The sequence below is a fragment of the Populus euphratica genome, unplaced genomic scaffold, assembly GCF_000495115.2.
Source record: "Populus euphratica unplaced genomic scaffold, PopEup_1.0 scaffold3.1, whole genome shotgun sequence".
Classification (NCBI taxonomy): Eukaryota; Viridiplantae; Streptophyta; class Magnoliopsida; order Malpighiales; family Salicaceae; genus Populus; species Populus euphratica.
Window position 1 is genome coordinate 4,371,227 of NW_011499847.1, and position 12,038 is coordinate 4,383,264.

General features: G+C 35.8%; 1 protein-coding gene across 4 annotated transcripts; it reads right to left on the minus strand.

Moving 5' to 3' along the window:
- Positions 1-680: 680 nt before the first annotated feature.
- On the minus strand, positions 681-7,879 carry LOC105108682 (homeobox protein HAT3.1-like). Of its 4 annotated transcripts, XR_839106.1 has the most exons (10): positions 7,679-7,879; positions 5,350-6,673; positions 4,416-4,581; positions 4,161-4,284; positions 3,940-4,052; positions 3,300-3,857; positions 2,272-2,601; positions 1,524-1,613; positions 1,158-1,415; positions 681-1,023 (listed from the first exon to the last, which is right to left on the minus strand). XR_839106.1 is itself a non-coding variant. In XM_011003103.1 (9 exons), exons 2-9 carry the CDS (start codon positions 6,594-6,596, stop codon positions 1,239-1,241), a joined length of 2,805 nt encoding a protein of 934 aa, XP_011001405.1. In that variant the 5' UTR covers positions 6,597-6,623; positions 7,679-7,879; the 3' UTR covers positions 681-1,238. The 4 variants fall into 4 exon arrangements, 3 of the variants coding, with proteins under 3 accessions (XP_011001405.1, XP_011001400.1, XP_011001393.1); XM_011003103.1 differs by having other exon boundaries at positions 681-1,415; positions 5,350-6,623; XM_011003098.1 differs by having other exon boundaries at positions 681-1,415; positions 5,350-6,670.
- Between the last annotated feature and the right edge of the window lie 4,159 nt (positions 7,880-12,038).

Consider the following 12,038-nt stretch of genomic DNA (forward strand, 5'->3'; position numbering starts at 1 on the left):
AACAAACCTAATTTCTATATGGGCTATTTCTCCATTGGACGTAATTCTGGGGCTCGCCAATAGAGGTTTGATTTGAAGTGATAATTGCAGGTCAATCGGGATGAAACAACGATGCCACTCTTCACCCTGGAATCAAAGATTTTTATTTCATGTGTGCTATTAATAACACATACTTCCCCGCCAGTCTTCTATTTATAAGAATCGAAAGGCTCAGAAATGTCAGCGGAGCGGGTGATGTGCATGACAAAATTAAGAATAAAAATCTCAAGAACAAATCAAGAAACATCAGTTGGGCAGACTTGTAGCTTTGGGTCAAGCCAGAATATTTATACCCAAAAGAATAATGTTATTTTATAAGGAAAACTATAAATCATTTGATTAGTGAAAACCACTAATAACTCTTACCAAAAAAAAGAAAACCACTAATAACTCTCATAGTGATCATCTGATTGGATGGCTTGCAATCTTACTCCCACTCTATTATTATTATTATTATTATTATTATATGGGCGTACACAGCTGCCAGGTCAAGCTTCACGTTTTGCAAGTTATGGCATGCTGCAGAGCATTCTTCAACTGGATCAAAGACAACAGTCAAAATACCTTCGTTTCCCCAGTTGATGAAATGAAAGTCCACTGATTTTCTGTTAATGGCCACACGCCTTTTCCAGAATGTTGCCTCTCTACGTTTTAGGCTGACCGTCATTTTGCATGCCAAATTGCATGCTCAAGCACGCAAAAATCATACTACAAGTAAAGCAATTGTTCATAAATTCGTGGCTTACAGATTTAACGTCGTGAACAAATTTTAATGCTCAATACAAATTTAAAAATAAAGGAATTGATGATGAGCTGGACTCGCTCAACTTTTTTTTTTTTTTTGGGTGCAAGAATCCTTGTGAATGGAGTTTAATTTTTTTAAAAAAAGGCAACTTACTTAAAAAGGAAAACTGGAGCAGCGAGCACATCACCAATTACAGTACAGCAGTGGCGTCATTGGTCACCTTCATGGCAGAGTTAATCCTTCACAATAAAACCAGCATATCATCATCTCCTAACATCTTGATCTTGCAGAAGGTTAATGGTCAGTTCGTCTACAAGAAGCATAGAATAAAATTGATTTCCCAACCAAAATCTTTCCTTCTTGTCGAACGAACCTGAATCTAAAGAGCTTTGGGTAAATGAACTGCTTTCTCCATTCTTGTTTCCATAAAAGATGTTCAATAATCTACTTCACATTATCTCCCAGATTTCGGGGTGTTAGTTTTTTGTTTATTGCTCTTTCGGTTCTTCAATTCACTATCCCTCACTTGGCCATCACAGCTACCTTTTCCAGAAGCACTTTCAGCTTTACTTGCACCTGTAGATGATGAATGGTTGAAGCTCCAACGGGCATTCACAAACCACTTGTTAACCTGCATAAGACAACTTCTAGGTAAGAAAAGCATGAAACTATGCTCTCTTATCTTTAACCCATAAGAGTAAATTTTAGAATGAATGAAACAGTTTCCCATTTGTATGACCTGCTCAAAAGTAATTCCTAGCTCTTCTGCCAAGCTTGCTTTTGCAGCTCGGTCTGGATACTGATTTTCCTTGAAGTAACTGTACAGTCTCTGCATTCAAAAATGATCAAAACAACTTTACCTCCTCTACAACTCTTTGTGTGCGTGTATCAGAGAGAGGAGGGGGGGAACAAAAAATATATTATAGAACAATGATAATAGCGTAACACCATGATTCCCAAAAACATCTTGTGAATTGCAAAATAGATAATGGTTCTCTCCATATCAATCTCTGATATTTCTCTTTCTTCGAAAACTAAATAAGCAGCTTTTGTAGGTCGAAAGCAAGACAAGGATGATTTTGCACAAGCACTCTTTAAGAAGTACTAAAAAAGTTTCTAATGTAAGTGGATCATGGCTGAAGCTTGCATGCATAAGTGTAAATTTGTTAAAGCAAACTTTGAGGCCTAAGAAAAATGCCAACTAAACACAGACCAGCATTCATTCAGTGAGACGTTTGAAAAGTGACTGAAAGGTTAAAGAATAATATGAAACACTGAGGACTAAAGGGGAAAAAAAAGATTATTTATATTGTTCTCGTTCTAAAAAAGGAAAAAAAAAACCATATTGTATATTTTCAATAAGACCCTGCACCTTAATGAAAAAGGATATAATATAGAATGATGGCATGGTATACTCAACTCAATTAAGAAATGATGGGTTATTAGTACTGTTGAACATATGAAACAAATAACTCACAAAAACATACCTGAGTTACAGCTTCTCCAAGTTTTTTATAAGCAGAGGGCCTAACGCTTTTACCACTAGAACCAGATAGAGATGCACCAACATATGATTTAGCTGGGGAAACATTTGTTTCCTGAAAGCTCGAGTTATGGCAAGTTCCTCTCTCAGGATTACGTTTGTTCTCCTTTAATTCCTGGTTCATATTCTTGCTATTCATTCCATTCTCGGTAACAGAGGCATCTCCGTTTGCTGTCACTGTAGCAACATCTCCAGCATTTTTCCTCCTCTTCCTTGGCCCAACAGTATCAGTATAATCATCATCACTTGAAGTAGAAATGTTTCCATACGTTTCCTTCACAGAGTGCAGAAACACGAAATTAAACTATTGAAAGAAAAGATCATATGATTAAAAAGTTGGACCATATCAAGAATAAAATCTGCATATTTGAAACTAAGTTTAAACCTCTATGAAGACAGAAGGTGGACAAAATTTAATGTTAAATAATTCTGAAAATATTTTTGCTTGAGAGGCTGTCTTTATTGCTTTAGGAAAAATATTTGCAGAGGAATGTAATGGATATAGTGTTATCTAAAATGTAGCACAACTATTTTCTATACATATGTAAGGGCACCACATTCATATGGAAGCATTACTATTATATTTGCTTCCAACAATCATAAGTATTTGGCATTAGCATGTTGAAAAGAGTCCAAAGTTATGCTTTGATATATATTCTAATTCCATGAGAATGTGTATAGTACATGACATCTATCAATAATTCCTTGTTCTCTATAATTGGTGCGCTTCTCTGTAAAAGAGGAACAAATAGTAGTCAGGTTAAAATAATTTAATTTTTATGGTAAGAATCACAATTCCTTCACTTCTCAACAAAAAGCAGGCAAAACACCCATTTGAAACAAAAGATCAGGAGATGACTCTAATTACAGGATCATGCTTGGAATATAAGTGTGTTAAACAGCCACTAAAATAGTGCCAAGACTATATGATAGAAAAGCTGTTTCAAATATTGTAAGATCAGAGGCACTCACATCATAGAGCTTCTTGTAGTCCAATCTGTCAACATTTCTTTTTCCAGAAACAGTTGCTGACTCATCTCGGCACAGATCTGGTTCTAGCATGGATAAAAGCTCGCTGTTTAAAGACTGCATCTTCTTTCCATCAAATTTAGATTTCCTCCCATTAGAAACTCCACGAGTTTCAATAGGCATGTGGCATTCATCTTCTAAAGGCAACCCATCACTATTAATAGTGGCAGAAAGATCCTCAGAATCTGATGTAAAATCAGAGCTTGAACTTTCCTGCTTCAGCTTCTCCTCAAGAACTGGAGCATCAGGATCATAGTCATCATCCTCTGAATCATCAGAAGAGAGCCCCAAGTACTCTTTGCCATCAGGGGGAGCCTTGAATTCATCAGATGCAGAAGTGAAGTCAGATTCGTCAGAGCTCGATTCCTCCTCCTGACTCTTCTTATCAATATCTGGACCATCAGGATCATAATCATTATCATCAGAATCATCAGAAGATGGTCCAAAGTTATGATCCAGTTTTTGTCCAGACACTGTGGCGGCAGCCTCAGGGAAAACTTTCTGCACATCAGATAGGAGTACAATAAGGAATGAACACAAGTCTGTAATTAACAAATATTAAGGCTGGGGACTGCATGATTACCTCCCAGCTATCACTGATAGATATATTTGTTCCTTGAGAATCGTTAAGCAAGTCAATGCAGTCAACTTTGCAATCACATCCAGGGCATAACCAGCCCTCATCATCAGGAGGAACTAAAGGAGAAATGAAAACATGCAATCAGGAAAGTATAAATGACCAGAGAAGTAACTCAGGAACAATTATTCAACTCAGTGCCATGAAACAAGTGGATAGAGCATTACTGTCTTCTCTTAATAATGGTGGTATCAAACAGAACTGATGAAATCCTCTGTCACAAGCACCATCACATAGTATAATATCATTATCAGCATTCAAATCTTTGGACCCACATTTTGCACAGAATATCTGCCACAAATGAATTGTCTAAGCAATTACACTCCAAGAGATATTCACTGTTAGAAGAACCGTCCTAAACAGCAAAAATCATGGAAATAAGAAGCTTGTTAACAAGAGAATATGACAAAAACAAATCCTACATCCTCACTGTCAATCTGTCCTTCAGAATCAAATAAAGATGATGGGAACCTTCCTTCGCTGCACAGATAATCAATATGTTGAAATAAATCCCTTATTTTCACTTTGCGTCTGGTAATTTCAGATGTGGCTCGCTGCAACTCCTTCTCGGGCTTTAACTTTTCTAGGCTGGAAAGTTACACGTGTCAAAGAAAAAAAGATAAACTCTCCAGTGGAGAAAAGATCGCTACACAGTATAAAAAAGAGCTTGAAATCAAATCATTTTAAAGGGCAGGTCAAACTGGATTTCATCTTAAAACAACAGGGTTTCCTTCTATTTCTCATAATCATACCAAGCAAAAACAATTCTCTAGTTCATCAAACTAGCCTCCTTGACAAAGATATTGAGATATTTTGCCACATACATGATATTATAAGCAATGGAAGTTTTTAAAGGAAAAGGATGGGCTCAGATCACACGAGGAGGGAGAGAGATGCACTGGAGAAGAGGGTTATTACTTGGCAATAACACTGAAAGCTGAACTAACATCATCTTAAATCCCTTGTTTCAAAAAAATTAAACCAGCATCCTTTATTGATCCCACTGCTCATTTGTATAGCAGTTTTCATAATGGACACAATTGACACTAATGATCATCTGGTTCAAAGACAAGAATCAAAATTTTATCCAATGTAAATAACTTTTAATTCTTTGCAAGTGTGGCTAAAAAGATTCTTGTTCTATATTTTTTTTTTTTCTCTGATGTTGGCCTCTTCCAAATGCAAGGAGTCCTAGGGGGATAGTCAGCACATAAATTTGGATGCAACTTTCCATACTAAAAAAAAAAATGTGAAAAAATCAAAACAAAAACATTAAGAGAACAAAATTTAAAAGGTCATTAAAAAAAAAACACAAGAAAAGGCTACAGAAAAACTTTGTGGTAGAATAGTACACACCTAAGTCCTTTCCAGCCTTCCCCGGAATAAGCAGTGATCAAGCTTTGCTCATAGCTCATCCTATTCAATAAGTACCTAAGATGTGCCCTGATTTTGGAATATTCATCAGCCACAATATTCTTTCCTCTTCTCTTTTTCCTTCTTTTCCCTTTTTTATCACCAGTGGAATTAACATTACCTGAATTATTACTTGATTCAGGAGCTTTAGGTTTCACTTGTGATCTTGACCGGAGAACTCTATCACTACTTCTCAAAGATCTTAACATATATATCTTCCTTGACAATCTTGAAGCACTCTTACCACTAGGTCTACCGCGTCTAGTAATACCAATCGCAACTCTAGATGGTGTTTCCAAATGTTCATGATCTGGGCCTTTGTCCTCATCATCATGAGTTGGTCTTGTTTGTTCATTTGCAGGAATGATGATGCTGTCACCAGGAAGCAAGCCTACATGTTTGATAGGAGAACTCTTGGTCACAAGTTGAGTAAGCGGCTCTGAATTCTTGATAGCAATGCCACAATATAATTCAGTGTCAATTCCCGTTGATTCATTTTCTGACAGTTCAGATCCAGGCTTCTGTCTTTCTTCTGATGGTTCACAACAAGCTCTGTCAGAAAGTAACTCAAGTGTATGTCCAGATATAGTTTGTTGAGGGTATGAACTTTTATCAATCTGGTTACCCTTGCTTGCATCTCCATGCGGCGGACCCACATCTTCAGTACAAGAATTATTGGCTAGATTTTCAAGTGATGCTTGTGAGGTTTCATTAGCAATGCAGCTTGATGATGCAGCACTGGTATTTCCAGGTTCATCCTGTAGAATACCAGAGTCAGTTGCTTTTGATGATTCACCATGCGTACATGCAGCATTCACACTTATAGCACCTGGCTCAAGTTTCTGATCTATAGCAGTTAGTATAGGTCTTGAACTTTCATCAAAAGTAGCAACCCTGGCATCTTCGGGAGGTGGATCCAAATCAGTAAAAGAATTGTTTGTTACATCTTCAGTAGATGGTTCCACAGTTTCCCCAGCACCAGATTGGAGAACTGCAGTACTGCTATCTCCGGCTTCAGTTTGTATGATTTCAGACTCAAGCTTATGTTTCTCTTTCGAATATCCACCACAGTTGTATTCAGCAGTAAATTCATGAGTATTTTCCAGTTTAGTTTGTGCAGGGCATGAGTAACTTTTAGTTTGAGAACTAACTTGTGATGGAGAAACACCCATGTTCTCAGCCTCAGACATATGCTATAAGTAAAATATAACAGCTCTCTAGAATTCACAATTGAACCTTGTATTAGAAGGGTCTTCCCACAAAACTACTGTGACAAGAAAAAATCCGAGTCACTACAAATAGCATGGATGTTGTTCTACTATCTATACTCCATACACTTGCAGCAAACATCAAACATCAGGAAATTTCTTGGAGAGAGGTAGTAATCCTATCTCAACAAAGCAGCCCAAACAAGCAGAGCATGGACAAGGCAAGGTTGTGATTTATATAATGACTAGACAATCAAGGCATAACAGTTATTTCAAATGTTACGTTGTCTTTGCACAAGGAAATTCAACCAAATCTCCATAAGAAGACAAAGACTATTATCATTCAGTCGGTTAAGTTAATTGTTCACTGTTCACTAATACAATGCTATTAAACAAGTTAAACACTACAAAACATATGCATCTACATGTAAACGACGAGTCAGTTTAGAGACACAACCTTAATTGCGAACTTGCAACAATTGGCATCAACACACATCTTTTTACCAGTTATTAAAATTCTGCAAACCTAGCTAGCATCAATTATCAGGAATAAATGATAAATTCTTGAATATAATAACTATTTGCCTCTGTGGTCGTAAACCTCTACCCTCATTCCCTTGCAATTATTTATCACTAAGCTAATAGGACCTTGAAAACATATTCCTCTGCTCACTCTCTCTTTTTATGCACATTTTTACTTGGCAGAAACTAATCTATATATAGCTAACTTGAGCATTAGATTGCAAAGCTAAAATTTTTAAAAATAACATCAATCTAAAACTCCAGTTGTTTCTTTCTTCTCTTTTCTTTTTTTGTTTTCTTGCAGTTTCTTGGCATCCAAACAGCTCAAAAAAGAATGCAAATCGATTAAGGAACTTCACTCGGGCGACATTTCTACGTTGCATTCCTTTCAAGCTCAAACAAAACAAAAGCATCAAAAACCATAACCCTCAACTTTTCTCTGCGAATTTAGTTTCTCTTTTACAGTTTTCTGGAGGAAAGGATAATAAAAAACGAATATATGCAAAAATGAAACTGAGATATTTTTAGTTTAGAGAACTGACCTTAGCCTTTTATTTTTGCTGCTTATAGTATTAGTTTCTGCACAGGAGAGCAAAGCAGAGTTTTGATGCGGAGAGAGGAAGAGAATTTTTTAGGAGCGAAGAGGAGGAAGAGAAAAAAGCGGTTGATAGTGGCGGGGGTGGTGGAAGAAGCCTCTAAATCTGGGCCACCGTCGCTGCGAAAGCAGGAAAAAGGGCTTCCCGTTCCTGCCCTTGTGCGCTTTTGGTATAATTTTTGTGTGTTTCCCAATGTTCCGTTTTATGGGCTGGGCTTTCCTTTTTTAATATTTGCTCTCATATACAGAAAGGCCAGGTGTGGGCTAGTTTGCGTTTTATTTTTATATATGGGTCCAACTAGCCTGAAGTAGATAGATACGGCTATAGTCTGCGGCTATTTTTCGAAGGCTTGTATACTTGGGCTCAGGCCTGTTCTGCTAAATTTATTGATAAAAATTGCCTTGAAAAATTGATTCCAGCCTTTAATTGTTAAATGTTAATCATGAATTCCGTATCTTTACTTTGTCAAAAAAAATCTCTGTTTGAGTTTCTATATACGAGTTATATAAGTTTAATTGCTAAAAAAAAATGATTCCAGCCTATTCCTTCCTTCTATAGAAAGTTTTTGATGAGGTAAAATGTTAACATAATAAAGGGTTATAAATCTGGGATCACGTGACTTGCATGTGCCCACATGAATTAGATTGGACCGTGGAAAATTAAATTAAATTTGGTTACATTTATTCCAGATCGCACGTTTTCTTTCATGTTTAAAAACTTCTATATACTAACATATGTATAGTTGACACCATTATTATATATACCAAGTCAGAAACACATGAACTCCATCCCGAAAAAAACTTTAAAATATTACAAATTTGCTATAATTATAATTAATTTAATATTCAAAGTGCCCTTGTAATTTATATATGTTCTGTTTTTTCTCCTCTCCCTCCCGTCTGTCTCCACTAATTAACCTCACAAGATTCAGGCGTGTAAGGTTTAAGTGTGGGTGGGTTATTGCTAGATGTGCTAGTCTGGCTCGAGACTTGGCTCCGTCGGTGCATGACACGCTGGGCTAAGTTGTTGGCTCTAGTAGCTTGGCTGGTGATGGTCTGATTGTAGAGCTCGGGGGTTTAGGTCTGGTTCAGTCGTGGAGTTGTTGCGGCTAGTTTGTTATGATTTTCTTTAAAAATAAAATAATTTTTAATCTATCAACATCAATTGTGGGTAGCTTGTGGTGATTCTGTAAACCATCAAGATTCAAGAAGAGTGGTGGTTAAGGAGACAAGAAAGTGGAAGTTAGGGATTTGTAGAGATTAAGAATTAGGAATTTGAAGATAGAAAAAAGGAACCTAAGTTATTCATATACGAAGGCATTTTTATATTTTCATCAAAATTTAAAACTAGTTTTGACTTAGATTATAATTTTTTAAATATGATTGAAAAAAGGGCTAGTTGAATGATTCGTTGCATCAACTTATTATACCAACTTGAGCATGAACCAAGGTTCAACTTATTTTACTGTTCTCGAGGGCTCGATCTATATGATAGATTTCATGGGAGGGACTATAGATCTTTCCCTGGGAAGATGTTCAGCTTCAATATTATTTAATTTATTCCTTTATTTTCATTCTTTAAACATCATTAAATTTGTTAAGGGTTTATGTACGAAGAAAATGCATCAGCCTCAATATTTATATTTGGTTCTGAATACGTATTATATATAAACATCTCTCCTTTTTTATTTATTTTTAAAATGAAAATTTTAATATTTTTTTATTATTAACATAAATATCCAGATAAATGTACACGTAACTCAATTAATTTTATAAATTTTAAAGTTAATGTCAAAATAAAGCTATAATAATCCTAAAAAATTTCAAACTCAGGAGCAAATCAAAAACTAAGTTACCCTCAAGGTTTTTAATACTTAAATGTGAACCCATAAATCTCCCACTCACAACTCTCCCTCTGGTGAAAGTATTTAAAAATTAAACTGCTATATCCAGAACTTGGAGCTTACTTCTTTTTTGTTTAAATACGAGGAAGAAAACAAAGCCATGAGATCATAACCATAATCGTCACTAATTTCGAGCCGAATCTTCGACTCAAAAACCAGTTTATGAGGGAGTTGTTTGACTTCAAGAAGATGTATAGGCCTTGGCATCTGCATTGAGCTTGCACACATAAGAGCTTACATATGAGGATGAACACCACCTCCAACCTAAAAGCCTAGACTAAGGGGTTATGGTTTTCTCTTATGTATAAGCATTTATCTTCTTACATTCGTTCTCTAGATGGTATAATTACTACTTACGTGTATACCTAACAAATCTTCCCCTCACATGGAAGTCTAGTCTATTTAAACACAACTCTCGTTCTAACCGAAGTATTTAATATTTCGAATGCGGTATTCAAAATTTGAAGCTTAGCTCTTTTGATTAATCAAGAGGAAACCAGCAAAGTTACTGGAGCCTAACCACAAATATCAGTCGTCTCCAGCCACACCTTCGACTCGATCTAGTATCAATTTATTAGGAAGCTAGGCCTCGGTGTTTGTATTGGATTTGCACTCATGAGGGATTACACATAAAAGATGAGTATTACCTCCAACTCATAATTAAGAATAGATTAATGAGTTACATGTATATCTTATATAAAAACACCTGTTTTTTTTTTTTTTTGCATTATGAAATATTTACTGGTATCAAATAAAATTAATTAGCAATAAGTGAAAGTTTTCATTTTATTACATGTAAAGTGATTCAACAAGATTGTATCCTACCTAACCAGAACATATATATCAACAAATAACCCATTTCAGAATCTTCAAAGGGAAATGAAAAGGTTCTGTTAGTGGATCTTGTGTCTCCTCTTATAACAAAACTCAGTGGCTTCCATCAAGACAGCAGTTTGAAAACTATATGCTTTGACTTGGCCTGTCTAGTGGCAAACATATCATCTGAAACGAGACTGTTGTTTGTTGGGTTTTAACTAATTCAAATCTTCAATAATTTCATGTGGTAGCTACCCAAATGGATAATCATCCAGCATTTTCTGAAACCCTTCTCTTAATTATAAGCATTAAAGTACATAAACTTATGCTCTTCGGACTTCTATTGGAGTAGGGTTAGCAACCTATCAATCATAATTCACAATCTAACTCGTAATAGTGTGAGACACTGATCGCAAAGACTTTATGACAAAAGGAAAGCAGCATGAAAGTAAACCCCCACCATCACGTCTTTCGCAAGATTTTCTTCCATTGACTACCCATTTCTAGACCAAGAATTTTGTAGCGGAACTTTCTTCGAACTTCGTAATGTATCATGAACATGATTTGAAAAAAGAAGAGAAAGGAAACATATATAATTCATCATCTTTTCTTAAAGAACTAACTACAATGCATGCTAACTATTATGTGATAAGCTTTACCCCGGGCCAACTTTTTTTCCTTGGTGAAAAATCACGAACCATCCAGAGCACTAAAAAACTGTCAGAAATTGGATAGAAGGGAGAGGTTAATTAATTGATCGTTGAAGAATATTTTAGCAACTCGGCTCAAAAAATTGGACCACACAGGAGCAGGTAATACGTAATTTCAAAGTTGGCTGGCCAGTTAATGAGGCCGGATGGTCCCTTGTGTAATCCTTACGTTGGACAAAAATGAGTTGGCTCATGACATTAACATACCAGATCAATTGCTCTAGGAATAACACAAGAGCGGCAAGCCTACATAATATATCTCCCAAAAACACTCCATTAGACAAACAAGTCAGAAATGTAGAGGCAGTGGTCCTGGTTCTCAACGTCGGCCGATTAGACTAATATGTAGCCCTTGGGTCTTAATAAATTCCTCCACACCTGCTGCTTAGGAAAGTCCCAACATATAGTTCGATAGGATATGTAGGCATCACATGAAGAAAGAACAAAATTTATAAGTGGTTGATCGAATTGTATGGCATTTAATGTAGTAGTAGTTATCAACCGGCATAATAGTTGGGAAAACATGGATCTTCAATTAAAAAAGAATATATGCAATCTCTAGTTCAAGGTGTTAGAAATGTTTATTAATTAATATGGTTTAAAAATTGTTATGTAAAGCTTAATCAGGGATTGATGGTTTTATATTATCTCTAATATCAACTAGCTTGCCTTGGTTTAGAATGGGACTCATAATTTCTTGAAGGGTTCAAGTCATTTTCCTTCACGCGGAATAAATGATAAAACTCTGAAATTAAAGAAAGAATATATATATATATTCCATAAAAGTGGGTGTGGTAATCAGAGAAAAGTGCAACAACATCCGTTTAATTATTTTTGTGTGGTGTGATTAAGTTTCCTCGAAATGCTAGATTTCTTG

What these genes read in the sequence shown, in the direction of transcription:
- LOC105108682 (XM_011003103.1), bottom strand. Translation starts at nt 6,596, where the DNA reads ATGTCTGAGGCTGAGAACATGGGTGTTTCTCCATCACAAGTTAGTTCT. An exon ending in ACTACAAGAAGCTCTATGAT is followed by an intron (nt 2,602 to 3,299) that starts GTGAGTGCCTCT and finishes CACTCTGTGAAG; the next exon opens with GAAACGTATGGAAACATTTC. An exon ending in TTGGAGAAGCTGTAACTCAG is followed by an intron (nt 1,614 to 2,271) that starts GTATGTTTTTGT and finishes TTTTGAATGCAG; the next exon opens with AGACTGTACAGTTACTTCAA.